Source organism: Poecile atricapillus, chromosome W (assembly GCF_030490865.1).
Source record: "Poecile atricapillus isolate bPoeAtr1 chromosome W, bPoeAtr1.hap1, whole genome shotgun sequence".
Lineage (NCBI taxonomy): Eukaryota > Metazoa > Chordata > Aves > Passeriformes > Paridae > Poecile > Poecile atricapillus.
Window position 1 is genome coordinate 30465153 of NC_081288.1, and position 17483 is coordinate 30482635.

The 17483-nt window shown below is 35.8% G+C and overlaps 1 protein-coding gene across 1 annotated transcript in view; it reads left to right on the plus strand.

Annotated features, from left to right (window-relative positions):
* Positions 1-16888, plus strand: part of LOC131591808 (bridge-like lipid transfer protein family member 3B) — a 47103-nt gene extending 30215 nt beyond the window's left edge. The window contains exons 13-21 of the mRNA XM_058862876.1: positions 101-294; positions 2220-3718; positions 4209-4384; positions 5687-5823; positions 6529-6679; positions 10528-10784; positions 12945-13053; positions 13960-14129; positions 14847-16888. Of these exons, the coding sequence (XP_058718859.1) occupies positions 101-294; positions 2220-3718; positions 4209-4384; positions 5687-5823; positions 6529-6679; positions 10528-10784; positions 12945-13053; positions 13960-14129; positions 14847-14972 (2819 nt within the window). The 3' untranslated portion in view covers positions 14973-16888. The remainder of the gene's footprint in view (positions 1-100; positions 295-2219; positions 3719-4208; positions 4385-5686; positions 5824-6528; positions 6680-10527; positions 10785-12944; positions 13054-13959; positions 14130-14846) is intronic.
* Positions 16889-17483: the final 595 nt, after the last annotated feature.

Below are 17483 nucleotides of genomic sequence, written 5' to 3' on the forward strand. Positions count from 1 at the left end.
GTGGTGAAAATATAAGTTTGCAATCATTTAAAAACCAAAAAAAAACCAACCCATAAACTTTTTACTTATTCTCATGGTTTTGTTTTCTTTTCTCTTTTAGTTCCATGTCCAAATTTGTATGGCCAGCTGAATGCTTTACAGTTCACCCTGGATCAGAGAAGTATTCTTTGGCTAAACCAGTTTGTGTTGGATTTGAAACAGAGTCTTATTCAGTTCATGGCCATGTACAAGTTAAATGACAATTCAAAGTCAGATGAACATGTTGATGTGAGAGTGGATGGACTAATGTTAAAGGTATGCTGTCATTGAGTGAGGGTTTTGTGCTTCCTTGGAAGACCATTTCTTCTCTTATTCTCTTACAAATACCTAAATGAATGAAGAAATACTTCTCTAAAAGAATATGATTGTTTGAAGACAGGCATCTTGTTTCTTGTACTCCTTCATCTGAGTTCTGATATTTTGGTTTTGATATTTGGGTGTTTAGGTTTTTTATTGAAGATCTGAGTGGGAGTACTAACAAATTATTTCCCTATGGTCAGTGAACTTGACATAGCAGAACTAAAAAGAAATTGAGCACTAAAGTAAAAATAACTAGTGAAAAATTAATATTTGTACTCTATATCAATGCAAGGGCCCTCCCTTGTTCTTCTGGTTGTATTATATCAAAACTCTTTTGACTTGTTGGTGAATCCTGAATCCTGAATAAACCTCCTGAAGGTTTATTTCCTTCTCCAAAACCCATTCTCACCATTTTCTGTTTCATGCTGGCTGTTGGTGTAGTTCAGGTACATGAGTTCTCTGTACTCTTATTCCAGAGGAGTGTTGCTTGTTAACGCAGCTGAACATCGAATATGTGCTTCCCTTGACTTCTCCTTCTTTGTAAAAAAAGGATTATTGAGAAGATAAATTTCTCACTCATCCCCTGTTTGCAATGGGCATTTCATTGATTTCCATGGTTCCGGGGTTGAACAAAAAAAGTCTTTTCAGTGGTGCCCACAGCAGGTTTCAAGAGTTCTAAAAAGTCAGCATATGAACCAAGGGTTATCTTTCTAAGCTCTTGCTACGTTCTTAATGGAACTTTACAAGGACATGGTTTGTACTGAATAAAAACAGTTATTAACAGCAAACAACTGGAAATCTGCAAATATAGATTGATCTGATACTGAATTATTATATGTGAAATGCCTACTAAACTACAAGAGGATAAAAGTATTCTTGATTCTCAAACCTTGAGTCATATTAATTATGTCACCCCTGTATTAAGAGCATTATTTTTATTCTAGAAAATGATGAATTGATGTTTACATAGCATATAGTAAATTATTTTATTGGTTATTTTTTTCTGAATCCTTGTATTTAAATGAGGAAGCTTCATTACCTTTTAAGTGAAATGAGGAAGTTTTCATTACCTTTTACCATTACCCTTTTAAGTATCTTTATGAATGCTTTTTTTACTCCTGCTTTCTAGATTCATAATGGAGATATTGTGATAGAAGGCAGTTTCACTGATATTTGCAAAACAAGAGTGGCCAAGGTTTATGTTAACAATTTAAGATTCAGGATTTGGCATAAAATATGTTTACTTTAAAATATGCACTAAAATTATGCAGGTTAAATACAGTGTGTTGAACTATTTTGTTGTTCTTTAGGAGTTGAAGTATATTATTATTTTCCTGAAACAAATGTATTATGATTATCAAATAATTGTCAAGAATACCTGATCTATATTCTGTGATATTAAAAATATTAGTTGCATTAGCACATTTAACTGTTTGCTTGTATCTTAACATAGAAATAAAATATTGTAGTACTCGGTACAGTGAAAAAGCCTATCTGATATGCCAGACTGAACTCCAAATTATAATTCTTTGTTTTTCAAAGCTGTACATTTTGGAAACACTTGAAGAAACTTTCTACTAAGCTGCTTGAGTTGAAGAAATTAGCCACTTCAGCCTAATACAGTTGAACTAAATTTAAGACCTTCAGATAAGAAATATGTTTTGTACAAATATTGATGCCACAGCATCCTTCTTAAAAATGAGAGAAAACATAAATCATTATCTGTGAGCCCGACACTGTTCTGTGTCACCGTACTTGATTTCCCATAAAACTGTAATTATATTCCTTTGTATAAACTGTTACGGCTATAATTTTGTTTAATTGTATACCTTCTTAATCTACGTATTTTTAACTAGACAAAATCTATTTCTCCCTTGCAGATCATAATCCCATTTGAAAACAAGCCTGAAATTCATAAAGATCAACCTCGTGCACTTTCCATTCAAAGTTCAGAGATGATTGCTACGAATACCAGATGCTCACCAAACTGCAGACACTCTGATCTTGAAGCTTTGTTTCAGAACTTCAAGGATTCTGAATTTTTCAGTAGAACTTTTACCACTTTTCCTAAGTCCCCCAAAAATTTTAATCTTTTACATCCAATCTTCCAGAGACACGCTCATGAACAAGATACCAGAATGCACGATGTTTATAAAGGTTATATCATCCCAGAATTGAATAAATATGCATTAAAGACATCTGCAGCTACTGATGTTTGGGCCATGCATTTTTCCCAGTTTTGGGTAGATTATGAAGGAACAAAAAGCGGGAAAGGCCGGCCAATAAACTTTGTGGACTCCTTCCCACTTTCACTTTGGATTTGCCAGCCAATAAGATTTGCAAAGTCACAAAAAGAGCTGGTAACCCATAATCAGTCAGCCTTCAACATTCCAAAAAGTGAATCTAGTGATCTCTCTAATAGATTGCAACGTAAGAAACTTCTAAAGGAGTATTACAGCAGTGAGATTGAGCCCTCAACCAATGGCATTCAAATGTCTGAGACTTCAGGAGCGCTTTCTGAAAGCTCTTCCTCCGATGCAGACGTAAATGTTCTTGTCCATGTTCAAAAACATGTAAGCGTGCAGATCAATCACTACCAGTACCTTTTTTTGCTGTTTCTCCATGAATCTCTTGTATTGCTACTGGAAAACTTAAGGAATGATGTAGAGGCAGTGACAGGAAGACCTGCAAAGCAAACAGATGTCTGCATTGGGATTCTACTGAAAAGTGCAGAAGTAGCCTTACTGCTCCATCCGGTGACTCAGGGAAACCCTTGTAAATCTCCTCTTGAGGAGGAAGGAGGTCCCGTGCCATCAGAACTCTCCCCTGTGGGAAATGGGGAAACTCTTACTTCAGAGAGTAAATTAGTTGGTAGTAAGATAGTGGAAGCTGGTATTACTAATTTTGGTTATGTAAATGACTGCAAGCCTCTGAATGCCGAAGTTAGTAAAGGAATTTTGATAGATCCTCTTTTGTTTAAATCAGACAGTAATACGGATTTTCAGAAAGCAATGTCATTTTCTGATGATGCATCAGATAAAGGTTTGGGAGATACAAGTGAAGGAGCAAGCAGTGGACTTTTTAGTAGAAGTGATTCAGAAGAGGTCTGTGGACCTCTAAGTGAGAAAAGTAGTTTGAATCCTAGGGATTCAGTGTCCATTCTAAATAAGAGAGAAGATTCTACTGAATTTTTCATTGATAAAGAGGATGACAGAAACATATTTTCAAATAAGTTAAACGAACAGGAAGGCACAACTGAAGGCTGTCCTAACCAAGTCACTGACTTGGAAACAGAAACTGCCTTAGAATCTGAAGAGCTTGAAATCAACAAAGAGAAAGTGACTTCAGTTAAAATGTTTGCATCCCAGCCTTCTTCAAGGTATAGAAGATTTAATACTGAATCAGTTTTCCTAGTCATTGAAAATATTTATCAATCTTGTTTGCCACAGACTTTTAGTACTTTTAGCAGTCAAGGAGGGAACATCTTAGGAGTTGGACTCAATGATCCTTCCAACTCAGGCTGTTCTGTGATTCTGTGCTCTAGTAGATGAAAATTTTTAAAGCATGTAAGAAGTTATGCAGTATCCAGCATTCAGTGAAAGTTAAAATGAAGCGTTAGCCAATTGATTTAAACTATTTGTTTTCAGTTTAAATGTTAGGAAATGTGTATTGAGAGAAGTATTGACACAAATACCTACATGAATGTATATTGTTTCTAGATTTACTTCTTTTACTTAGCAAAGGATACTTGAATAATCAGATTTTTTCTTTTATATCTTGCCTGGTTTAGAGAAAAAATTTTAAAGTAACTTCTATGTATTTCCTTTAATTTTAAATAATAATGTCTTCATATCTTTTTGTTTTAAAAGTGGCAAGCCTAAGGAACGCTGCTCATCCAACCTCCCTGCGTTCTCTGTTTCTTACAAAAATATGAAGAGAAGTCCTTCACAAGTCTCTCTGGACACCATCTCTATTGATAGTATGATGTTAGAGGATCATTTGATAGAGAGTGATGGAAGTGATAGTCAAAGCTTTCTGGAGAAAGGTAAGTTGGTTTAATTAAATATTTTTAAGCAATACATGAAAATGTTGTTTGTTATTAAAGTCCTGCTCAAAAGGATTCTAGTCCAGCAAATCCTGGATACTTTACAAATACAAGACTATTTCTGTTGCCTTCACCAGTAATATGAAGTGTATTCACCATATGTCTTTTCAGGGGAAAGGGATAATGTGTGCTCCTTAAGCAGCACTATTTAATTTTAACACTGCTTAATTTTCCTCTCTTAAGGAAAGTAAGAGCATTGAAGTGCTGTGTTGCAAATCTGAATTAAGGAGAACTTGTTTCTTGCTGTGCTTAAATGCAACTGCTTTGGCTGCAAGTACTTACAGGTTGTAGCCTGAATCAGTGTTACACTTGAAGTGGTAAAGAAGCTTTCATTTTAGAAGTGGATGAAAAAGAAATGAGTTTTCACTAATGCTCACTGTGCTAATTACCAGGCAGATAGATTTGGTAGTCTCCTTGCAGCTCACCCCTTGAGGAGTAGTTCCCAGCTATTGACTGTCTGATAGCAGGTATTTGTCCAATTTTTGCTCATCTGTGCATATACTGATGAAATAATTTTCTCATGTAAGGAAATAGAGTAAGAAGACCTTATTGCTACCTCTTTTCTGATAATTCTAATTTGCATGAAGACTGACTATTTTTTTTCTGTAGGATTTCTCTTCAGTCTAGAGCAATAATGAGAAGACTGCTACACTTGCAAGCCTGTTACGTATTTGAATTGTAGGAGTATTCCTACATGTGTTTATGTGGGAGTATGCCATAAAATAAATTTTCCATTTTAAATAACCTTTATATGTCTTTTTAGTTTGTTCAGCAATATTTAACTGTAGGTTAAGTATGCTTTCCATTTGTCAAGGAAACACTATCATGATTGCTTTAATGAAAAGATATGTAGCTTACTTCTCTAAACATACAAGCATCTGCTCTAAAGGCACTGTGCAGTATTTTAGATACACAACTTGGATTTTTTTTTCCAGCTGGGTCACATTTATATTATTTGATTTGGAAGATTAAAAAATGCCTTCACAGTTATTTTTTAACAATGCATGTAGAGTGCGGGTTTGGTTCTGTCACAATATGCTGCTTTACTTTTGATTAGCATCTAGAACTTTCCTCTTTGTAAGGCAGTTCAATCATAGATATTTCCTTAATAAGCCATTCAGCTCATGTTAAAAATGAGTTAATGTGTGCATACACTAACAGACACTGACTTTATTCTTAATGTAGGAGTGATTCAGGTTATGCTGTGCTAACTTTTCCTTTTTTCTGATATAAATATGGAAGGTATTACAGCCACAAACTATCAAAGTCCATCAGAAAATGTCCATGAAGGAGGCACAGTGATTGAAAATTGTGATGGGTCATCTCCAGATGCCATGAGTGCTGCTTCAGAAAATGCCCATGAGACTAGTGAAGAAATGGTAATATTATTGTATTTCATTAGAATATGTGATTCCATAAATTAAACCTTAAAACAGAACTGAAATGGCTTCTTTTAGAGGTGATTTTTCAAGTCATTAGAAAAATGAGCCCAAAATAGTAGTAATGATGATGAACACATATCTTCTGATACCAAAGCTGCCTTAAAACTGGCTTCTACTTCTTTTTTAAAAATACTGCAACCCAGTAATTAGAGAAATGGGCTGACCACTATGCAGATAGCTGAAGTCTAGTAGCCTATCATAGCTTTTTAACCTGGTCTGATTCAACACTGCAAGTGCTTGGTTGTGCTTATGAAACACCTAAAGTTGAATGCAGTTGTAGGTAATGTCAGATACCTGACATTTCAGGTATCACATAGGTAATGTGCTTCTCTGTCAGAGTAAGGAAACTGTGTCACATCCATGGCTTTTCTAGCCAGTTCTGAGTTGGTGTTAGTGAGGTATAAATACAAGTGTCTGTCTTTGGACAGGCTGTTGAGCAATCCATTATAAAGCCAATGTATACAAAAGGAAAAGAAGAAGAAAATGAGAAAGCTTTGTGCTTCTGTGAGCACAGATACAGAGGGATTGGATACAGAGGGATTTTTTCCTTTTGTGATGGAAAAGGTTTAGACATCCCTTACAAACAGTCATTGTAAATTCATTCTATAGTCTTATATTGTTTTATCTGGGTTTTGTCGACAGATGTCTGTTGTGGTTTTTCAAGTATTTGGTGTTAATGGTGAAATTGACATCAGAGGAGAAGACACAGAAATATGCTTACAGGTCAACCAAGTGATACCAAACCAACTAGGAAACATTGGTGTCCGACAATATCAGTGCAACAGAACTGTTGGTAAGAACTAACAATTCAGTATGGTGAAATTGGAGCTGGAAGCATTTGTTCTAAGTAAATAAAAATGCAAACAAAGTTTTATGTTAGACTAGCATCCCATTTATGCTGGTTTAGATCTCTGTTTTCTTTCTTCATTGCCATACACTAAAAAGGAAGAATAAGTAAATAGAATTGTGTATGATTGTGTGGGTAGAAAGGTGCATTGCATTGAATTCTGGTCATTAGTTTGCTTTTTTGAAAATGAAGTAAGCTACATTATGTGCTGGTTTTGGCTGAGGTAGAACTAATTGTCTTCATAGTGACTGGTATGGGGCTGTGGTTTTGGATTTTTTTCCCTATTAAACTGTCTTTATTTTAAGCCACAAGTTTTCTGGCTTTACCCTTCCAATTCTTTCCCCAGTTCTCTCCCCAATCCCACTGGTGGTGGAGTGAGATGCTGTGTGGGGCCTGGCTGCTGGTGAGGTGGAACCACAACACCTTCCACTGTGTTACTGTTTTGTGAAGATGGAACTCCCTTATGACTCTAATAGTATTTTACTTAATGTACCTTACTTTGAAGGAATGTTTCTTTTTTTCAAGATCAGTTTCTCTAGATTAAATGACACACACAGTTTAATCAGGTTTATAATATGAGGTTTAAGAAAAATTAAAGAATTTTTCGCTGTCAGGAAATAAGAGCTTTAAAGACAGATAACTGGTTTTGGTTTGGTTTGGGTTTTTTGTTTGTTTTTGGGGGGTTTTGGTGGTTGGTTGGTTTTTTGTTTATTCTAATCTTAATACAGAGTGTAGTTTCAAGTCAGATATTTGCACAGCTAGATCAACCAGTGTCTCGTCAGACACTTTGCTCCTCTCTTCCAGCCTTCTACATGGATTGCTGGATGTAAGCTCTGTTACACTGTAGGGTTTTTGGGGGAGATCCTGGACGCACCTGCTTCTGGTTCAGCTCCCTTCCCAGGAAATAGCTATAGCAGCTGTTGGCTGCCATTTTTTTTATTCCAACCTTCTATCAGCATGGTTTTTGTTCAGGAGGTGCTTCAGCTTCAGAGGTGGTACAGCCTCTGATGCCCTGGCTAAAGAATCCATTTACTGGTGAGCTGAGCCATTGCCAGCAGCTGCTGCCTGAGCAGCTGTTGCATGGTGTTGTATTCAAGCATCTGAAGGCTAGGAGAAGGTCCAGCAGGGAGGACTCATGGCTGACCTTCAGATCATGCAGCAGGCAGATTGATTCCTGGTTATCTGCCATATCCTCTGTAAAAGCCAGTGGGAGTAAATAGTATGAACATGCCACCTTCCTGCTCTTGTGTGTATCTACAGCTTGAACCTCTGATAATAATAATGCTTCTCAGCTGATAATAGGAGGCTTGTGCACTGTCTAATTATTTTGTGGATAGAAAAGGTATGACATGATTGGAATCTCCAGATACTTCCACTTCATATCTCTTCCTTTTCTCTTTCTGGTGGGTACCTGTATGGGTGACCCAACAATACTTTTTTTTTGGTTTTATGAATTGCTGGTCACTCCTATTCTATAAGGTACATCTCTCCACTATGATTTCTGTATTGTCAGGAATCTTCTGTAGCTGCTGCTACTCCCCATGTCTCATAATCATTTCAGTTAGAACAAAAAGAGGAAAAGTTTGGAAAAAGCTTGAGAAACAGATCAAAAGAGACTGTTTAAAAGAGTTAATGGTAAAAAAATACAACTAAAAGAACATTTGAGCAAATGCGTACGATAATATCCCAATAAAAGCAATCTCATTCTTCAAGACCTTTAATAAAACTTCCTTAAGTGCTGCATTAACAGTTAAAGCCAACAACCTGAGGAACCATGCAATGCAGTGAATACTCAAGTTATAATTACAGTCTACAAGATGCTCTGGATGAAAATAGCTACTTAAAATCTACTATACTGTTAATGCAGTAGACGTAAAAAGGGAAGAATGTGGCTAAAAGCTGGACTAAGTTGAAGGCTGCATGGCAGCTGTGCAGTTCCATGCAGGGCTGGATGCAGGACTGCAATATTGCAATGATCTTGCCTGGCAGCAAATGCAAAAGAAGGCAGGATGGAGTATGGCAGAGATATTGTGGGAGGGCTGTGCTTTTACTGAGATTTTACCATGCTGAACATGCTTGTGAGAAGGCAACAGCAGTTCACAGCAGCTTCCAAAATTTTTAGCACACTTTTTATTCCATCTTCCCTTGGCACTGCCCCTTTCAGGTATCTGCAAGATAATTAAAATTGTCCCAAAGATGAGGCTGAATGTGTGGTCTTTTCCTCTGCTCTTTTTGTGTATTTTGGATTCTTCCTGCAATGATGCAGGCACTCTCTTCAGGTGCAGAAATGCTTAGGGCACCTACTGCTTATTTCTTTATCTGTATGTGTGGGAAGTATATGTGCCCTTGAGGGAAATTAAGTTTCCTGAACCAGTTGCAGAGATTCATTGAACTGAGTGGTCATTGTTCTTCTATCTGGAGGGTACCTCTTCTTCTCCTGGGCTGCCGGTAGTTTATTCACTTCCCTCTGGACTGAGCCTAAAAAGATAGTTGATACTTGTATTATGGTTTTGGTTGGTTGCTTTGTTTTTGGTGTGGGTTTTGTGGGGGAGGGGAATATGAGATTTAGCACTTCTTAAACATTGGAAAGATTTAAGGATGGAGTTGTGGAAGAGCCGTTGGTGTTGTGGAAACCTCTGTTTACAGAGGTAACAAAGGGAGAGATTCTGGTTCACAGCAGAGGCTGAAGATCCTCACGTTCATCTTGCCATTGGTCTTTGCCTGATTGACAGTGGGTCCATCCACCCCAATTCTAGTGCCAGTAGATAACTGTGTGAGTCCTGACTGCTGCTGTGCCCGGTCATCCATGAACTGGCACACTATACAGGAAGAGGAACACAATTAATGTACAAATAGGAAAGCAAATCAATTACGTTGTCAGGCTGCTGTAGCTCTAGGCAGTGTCTGTTGCATGATGAATTGACGTAATTTGTTTGGTTTTTCTTGAGTTTCTTTCTTGAGATATCTTTCAAGTTTCAATGCTTGTTTGTTCTATAGTTTCTGTGACTGTGATTCTTGTCATAGAGATAATTTCTGTAGGTCAGCCATCATAGTAATGAGATGACTTGAGAATCCCACAGGATAACTATTTTTTACAAGAAATGAATACTGCTCACGCACCTCATCTGGTTACCTTAAATTTTTATTCTAGTTTAGTTTATTTTGGTTTTTAGAACTTTTTAAGTTGAACGTTGCAATTGTTTTTACTGTATAAAGATACTGAAATTAGCAAGAAAGTCATAGAGTTTTTTAACATACAAATCTATTGCCACTCAAGTAATGCATATGTGATCATATTCTCTATCTTACTGCATTGCTGTTTATGGTTCCTAAGTCAGGAAGTTCAGCCTTTCCAAGAAAACACCTGCTCTCAAGAGAGTGAAGTGACTTTAATGTTTTCCTGAATTGAAATTTAAGGACTTAGTGGAAAAGCATGCAAAATAATTGTTTTCCCATTGTCAAGACACCAAGGAAACACTTGTTTCAACAAAAACACTTGTTTCAACAAAAAAAAAATTGTTTTTATTTTTGTGGATGGTGATAGTTCTGCATTGTCCTTTCTCTTGTCACAGTGAGGTCGTAGCCCTTATATGTACTCTTTATTTTTTGTATTGACGTGATAGACTTAGAAATTTGCTCTGAAGTTCTGTATTTGCAACACTGCCTTTTATGAATAATAACTCTATGGTACTTTTTGGAAAATCAGTTGGACAATAGAGGCAGAAATTACATCATAATTGATTTTTTTTGTAAATGCAAAATTTTAATGCAAATTTGTTTTCTTTTTGCAACAGGTTCTGACTGTAAATCTGTGGCTGGACCTGTTAATTCATCACCTGAGATTAGTCTGAGATGGGAAAGCGGGCCTAGTGCTGTTGTACATTCCCTGCTAGCTGTAAAAAATGGGTTTCTTCAGTGTCATGTGGAGAACTTCAGTGCTGAATTTCTAACATCTTCTCTCACAAACATTCAGCATTTTCTAGAAGATGAAACTGTCGCAGAAGTGATGCCCATGAAGATAAAAGTTTCTAATGCAAGGATTAATTTAAAAGTATGTTAACAATGAGATACTTGGCTGCTCTAAAAAAAATTGTGTTCTTGTTTCTTTGATGATAAACTACTAATCTGGATACAGTTAACTTCAAAGAAACTGCTATCATGCTCTGAAAGGTCTTTAGATAACACTAAAACAATTTTAAAATCCATAGATTTGGTTAGCTCTGTGGTATGCCTGGAGGGGAATTATCTGCATGACCAAGCTATTTGTATGAATTAATATTTTATACTATTTCCTCCTCACCCAAATCTTTCTTGTAGAGTGACAGTGTCTGGGAATTTCATATGTAAGGTAGATCAAGCTTCTAGAGGCACAATTTGCTTTTTTCTGGTTCTGGGGTCTTTTGCTTAGCAAAGGATATGGTTTTCTAATTACACACCATGGATTTTAAAGGTTATTTATCTCTCCTAGTTGGAGGATAGTTCTTGCAATGAAAGTTCTGTACAAAATAAGGAAAGAGGTTATGGAATTCCAGTACAAACCATTTGAACACTGTTTCTTACAACCCAAATTTCATGTTCTACCTAGAAACAGATACTAAACAATGCAAGCATTTTTCAGCACCATATCTTAAAATATTAACAATAAAACATTAAGAAGACACTTCTGCTTAAGTCTCCTAGGGAACTTTCAGACATTTAAAGAAGATGGTGAGTTCTGTGCTGTACAACCCCTGAATATAAAGGGGTTTTTTGAGGGGTGTAGAAAAACAAAGAAACAAACATAAAGATAATTATTACATTGCTTTGGACAGTAATAATCACTCATAGAAACTTTGAACAGGGTGAGGATTGGAAAAGCAGCTCCAGTTCTCAATCTGGGGCTAAGGTCTTTATTCTGCCAAGATCATTATTGACTGGAAAGGCAGTTTTCTTGTGTTCTACTAAAGAATACATCAGTATTCCTTCCCTCAGTGATACAGCCCTTCCATCCCCTGAAGATCTTGGGGCATTCTTTTAGAGCTGTTCCTCCTCTACAGGATTAGCATAGCACAAGCATTTTCTGTAAGAACTGTGGATCTGTTCCTCTGATTTCAGTGGATCACAAACATGAATTCCCAAATGCAAATAACGAAGTCTTTACATATAGTCATTTGCATTTAAAACCAGGATTGTGCTAGTTTATTGGCAAGAAGGCAGACTTACGCAAAATGTTCTTGAGAAAGCAGCTGCTTGAGATGGGGAATGTACAATAATAAGCTGGCAACAAGATTCTACTTGGCAGTAAAAGCACTGAAGTGCTCACTCAGCAGTGCACACAAGTCATGGTGAAGTTACTCATGATGGTTGACAAACTGCAAATGTGACATAGAGATGGTTCATTTGTATAGAGTTGTTGGGTATTAAGGAGTAAGAAGATACGGTTCAAATGTGTGCTGCATCTCCTATTCAATGCAGTATGTTCTTTTATTTTTTCTGCATGAGACTTGATGCAGTGTGTTTCATGGCAAGGGAGGAATTTAAGAAAGATTATTTTATTGCTTGCATTTTCTGCTGCAGTCTCAATGCTGTTTCAAGAAACTTTGGAAGCTATATCTCAACGGCTTTCTTGGTACACTTTTACTTCTGATAGATATAGTTTCTGATTATACCGTCTGTGTTATTCTGTTTGACAGGGATAATGAACTATAAAGACTTACTGGGGAGACCCCAAAGAAGTAATTTGTGAAGCTTCTCTTCTGTTAAATATAGTAGTATAATGAAATTGCAGCTGGTGTCATCCCAAACTAAATTCTGAAAAAACAAAATCTGCTCAAGAATGATAGCTGTACCCATTCAATCTTTAAGTAGTTCAAGGGAAAATCAGATACTATATAGCACAGGCTTCTTATCTGTGATTCAGAGAGCTCCTGAGCTAACAAATGTCTTGAGTTGGGATATAATCTTATTGAGATGTCTGTAAAAACACTTTGAAGTATTTTAATCGGACTATATATTGAGTTCAGCAGACTTACTCCAGAGATAATTTTCAGCCTTTAATACAATCCTTGGGGGAAAAAAATGAAGCCAAAGTTTAGTGGAGATCCCATTAGAAGATTCTGCTCTGAAACATTCCCTTTCAACTTTCATTAAATCCACTTATTTTTAAATAAACATCCCAATTATCTATTTTGATTTCCCTGTTAACTCTTTTTTTATTATGTGTATTTTTTAGGATGATAGTCCACGTGAAAATCTTAAGGCATCTGAGCTTGTACCCATAAAACTGCATATTGACATACTCTGGATAGAAAGAAATGATGATGGCACTTTTCTCATTAGAGGTTTGTATGTTCCTGCACCTTCATATCTCAGTTCTCTAATCCTGTTGTTTTTTCCTTTTTGCATACATGGGACTAATTATGAAAAGATAACTGATGATAATTTGTGTAAGCTGTGTTGCCATATGCCATAATTCTAAGTGTAGTCACAAAAAGGAAGATTATCTTTTTGAATAGTGTATTGGCTGTGAGAACTCACAGCTGACTCAACCTGGGAGAAATAAAAATATGCTTATAATGTCATCAGGATATGCTTCATCAGTGCATATCACTTCATCATGATAAGTTTAGGGTTCCTTTATTGCTGCAAAGCAAATTAAAAAATTGTCTTTCTTTACAGATTACCAAGGTGGTTACCATTTTTGTTGTTTTGTGTTGCAGCTAGTAGTAGAAACTACTGTAAAACCATGACCCTGACTTTTTCCTTGATGTACAACAGTATATTTTAACAGATGTTATAGTGCAGTTCAGTTACAAATGCTAGAAAGTTTCTTTAATGCCAAGTAATTAAAGTTATTTTCTAATTTAAAAACGTGATTCTGCAGGTTTATCACACTATGTCTTTAAATGTAAATGCAGTCTTCAGAGAGACCGGGAGACAGTATGTTAATAGCAATATTAATAGTTCTCAAATTTCTGATTATTCAGAGTGCATATTCGGTGGTGATAATACAGGTTGGTATGAAAATGTGTTTATTTTCTTCAGGCTGGAAGTTACATATTGTTTCTTTCATCTTCTAAAAGGTTATGTTTTAAATTAAATTTTATTCTTAAATTTGATTTTGAGACACAAATATCAATGTACTTAATATTATATTTGTTTTAGGTGGGTTTAATTTTGTATTGATAAGAATAAAGCTTAAATTTTTTTTTTTTACAAAATCCCTGCACACTATTTCTGTAATGCAGACAATCAAAAAGTAAATGATGTGTCAAAGATGAAGAATTCAAGCAGTACATTGCAGCAAGCAGTGGGATCTGTTGAACGTAAAACACAGGACCAAGCCACGCAAACTGCTTGGGAAACACCCAGACCTTCTAAATCAAGCAGGGATTCATCTGACTTCCTTAAAAATGAGGTATTAAGAACTCATTTTGTCTTCACCTTGCTCCCTCAAAATTATATTACAATCATTATTAATCATAATTTTAAGGCTATCTGGGGATGAGCCTGTGATACTCTTCTGTTTAGAAGTCTGTTTGAGGTGGAAAATATGGATTGTTGATATTATAGTGTGGTTCAGCAATTTAATACTGCTTTCTAAATAATGTAATAATGCACTGCACAGTGACTCTTTTCCATTATGTCAGAGGGAGTTTTATAAGGGAGTTTTATTCTCCCTATCTCCCTCATTCCTGTACCACACAGCTGCCAAAGACAAGGGACTTGGCTGTTTGGTCAGACCCTTACTAATCTATCAGTCATACATAGATTTTGAATGGATGATGACAGAAGCCACACAATAATTTGGCTGTTTTTCTCACTGTCTTTCTGGTAAGAATCTGTTCCTAGAACTTAGAATCTTGGGTCATTTCCATTCTACTCCAGCATGGAAATGGCATAGCTGAAGCACTGGCTATCCCACCTTTTGGTATCAAAAATGGTATCAATTTAATGGTATCAATTCTCTCCATGTTCTACACTTACTGAGAATCAGTTGCAGTTGACTCAGCCTCAGCAATCCTCCACCCAGCAATGAATGGGAGCATTAGGTATTTTAAAAGTTACTGTAATGGAAAAACTCATCAGTATGGAGGTATACTAATAGATTTCTTTTCTAACCCGATCATTTCAGCTTATTGAAGAAAATGAATGTCTCAAACAGGAGCTAGCCAAAGCCAAAATGGCTCTTGCTGAGGTCCAAATGGAAAAGGATGCTCTGCTTCATCGCATGAAGAAGATGAATGTTGATCATCAGTAGGACAGTGTTCTATTGGTGCAAAGCATCCTCATCAGAACTGCAAGTGGTGGTGGTACCTAAAATACTGTTTGCAAATCACTTGAAAATGTGGTTATTTTTTTGCTTACAGACAGTTTTTTCATTACAAAGAAATTGTTTGTGAACCAGGTACTATTCTGAAATTATCATTAAACATTGTAATTTTTCTCAGCCCATTTTAAACTGAAATGATTTTGGAATAACCAGTTTATACTGTACTTTATTAATTTACTGAGAAAAAAAATCATATCATCTACTTTTAATATTATCAAAAGAAACGTTGTATTTAAGATGTTTTCTGAAAAGTGGATGGTTCAGCAATGAAAGAAGGTGCCTGGGTACATAAGAGTCCATGCACCATGCCTCACTAACAAGGTGTACCTCTCTTTCTAAGGTTATGTTGTTTGATTGTTGCCAGAAGATATCTATACAAGAGGTTACATTTGCACTATGATGATACAGGCTAGATCCTCTAGAATAGTATAGCTACTGAAAATTAAAATACCAGCCCTAAACTGGCCCTACATTCAGTGTAATTTGCCCCGAGAGGATTTTAAGTATATTCCTCTGGTGCTATAGAGTTCCATATATCCTTTCCATATGCACTCCTAAAATAAAACAGTAAATGCTGGAGAATTTAAATAAGAGGGCATACTATTGGGCTTTCCTTCTGCATGAAGGTCCACTGTATCTGTACAGCTGATGTAATTTACACATTCACACTTTATTTTTCCTTTCTGTGTGAAGAGGATGTAGCCCTGATGTAGGATCTGGCCCTTCGTGACAGGTGAGCTTTGAGCCATTTTGCATGCATGTCTGATTCCTGCACAACTTATCAGACATGCCCAAGGATTTGGTTCAGTTTATTTAAATAATGTCAGTGCTTGTGAGGGGGAAAAATCCTACTGGGATTCATTGATTGTATATTGCGCTTTTTTTTGATAAAAAAAGCTGTAGAGAGTCACTTAATTACCCAGTGAAATTGTGAGATTACATGAAATGTAATTATACAGTTTAAATAATGGGTAATTTGTACAAATGGAACAATAATTTTCAGCTAAAAACTGGTACAGATGAAAAAGTAAAAAAGCACAACACTGTAAAATAGAGACTATAAGAGTGTGCTTCTAAACAACTTAGGAAACAATGTACAAAACCATACATGCCTGTAAGAGATTGTCTTTGCTGGAATTAAAACTGATAGAATAATTTAACTAGTGACCTTGAATCTGACAAATGAAAATCTTTTAATTGCTACCACAATTGTTTCTGCTCCATAGGATATTGGAGGGAAGTTCTGTTTGTAGATAAGCAAACAAATCTCAAAAAGTATTTAGTATCCTGTGGTTTGACTTTGCATATTCAGGTTGTCAAACCAGTTTTAATTAAAATGGTTTTCATCAAAACTTTTTGAAGGGCATATAATTTGCACTGCTGGAAATAGTTATTGAAACTGTACAGATTTTAATCAAGAACTCTGTGGAAGAACTGGTTCAGGCAATATTTTAAAGCCTGCCATATGAAATCCTAGTTGAAACTCTTCTTAATGCCCATGGAAATTTTTATTTTATTATTCTGAATTAGATGAAAAAATAGACATACAATATTTCTATTAGAGAAGCAAAATACTTGTATTTAAATAGTTATATAAAACAACACAGTATTAAATATGAGTGGTGCAATTACACATAAATACAATGTCAGATTCAGGGGAGGAGTTCTCCTTTGGTTTAACTCTGGATGGTACTATTAAAGTAATTCTTATTTGGTTTATCCTTGCCAAGATCTAGTTGGAATTATTCTGAAGAAGGAATGTATAGAGTGCTTAGTAGCATGTTGCTAGAATATTACATTGAGAATTATCTAATTTTTAAAAAGAAATAAATAGCAATATCAAATGCCTGGGTTTTTTTACTACATAAACTACAACTTGCTTTTTTTTTTTTTTTGAAAAAACCAAACAAGTGCAAATCAAATCCAGAATAACAGCCCAAACCCACCCTTCTCAGTACAGTTGTTGAAATTCAGGGTATCAGTTCCTAGCACTTCATTATAACTGAATACATTTCTCCTTCATGGCTGTTGAACAGTAATGAAAATCACCAGTGGACAGTTCAGAGGAGATGGGTGTGCTTGGTTGTGAGCTTGACAATACTGAGATTGATAGTACTGTGTCAAATGTGTTTTGCTATTGAAAAAATCTGCAGAGGGAGAGTTAATAAATTAATGTTTGAAAATACAAAGTTAAACTAAGCTCTAATAGGCTATACTAAACATAGTTACGAAAAGCCTCAGAATTAAAAAAAATTACTTAATTCATCCTCAAGGCTCTGCTGGTGTTCATAGCTTCCTTCCTAGACAGGAAGTTTGTACTATCAGTAGAGCCTCTTGCTTTTATTCTGCAAAGACGTAAGTAGAAGACAGTTTGGAGAATTTAATTGCATATAGAAAACTGACTCCAGAAGTCTGTTAGGAAAACTGTTACCATGTTTT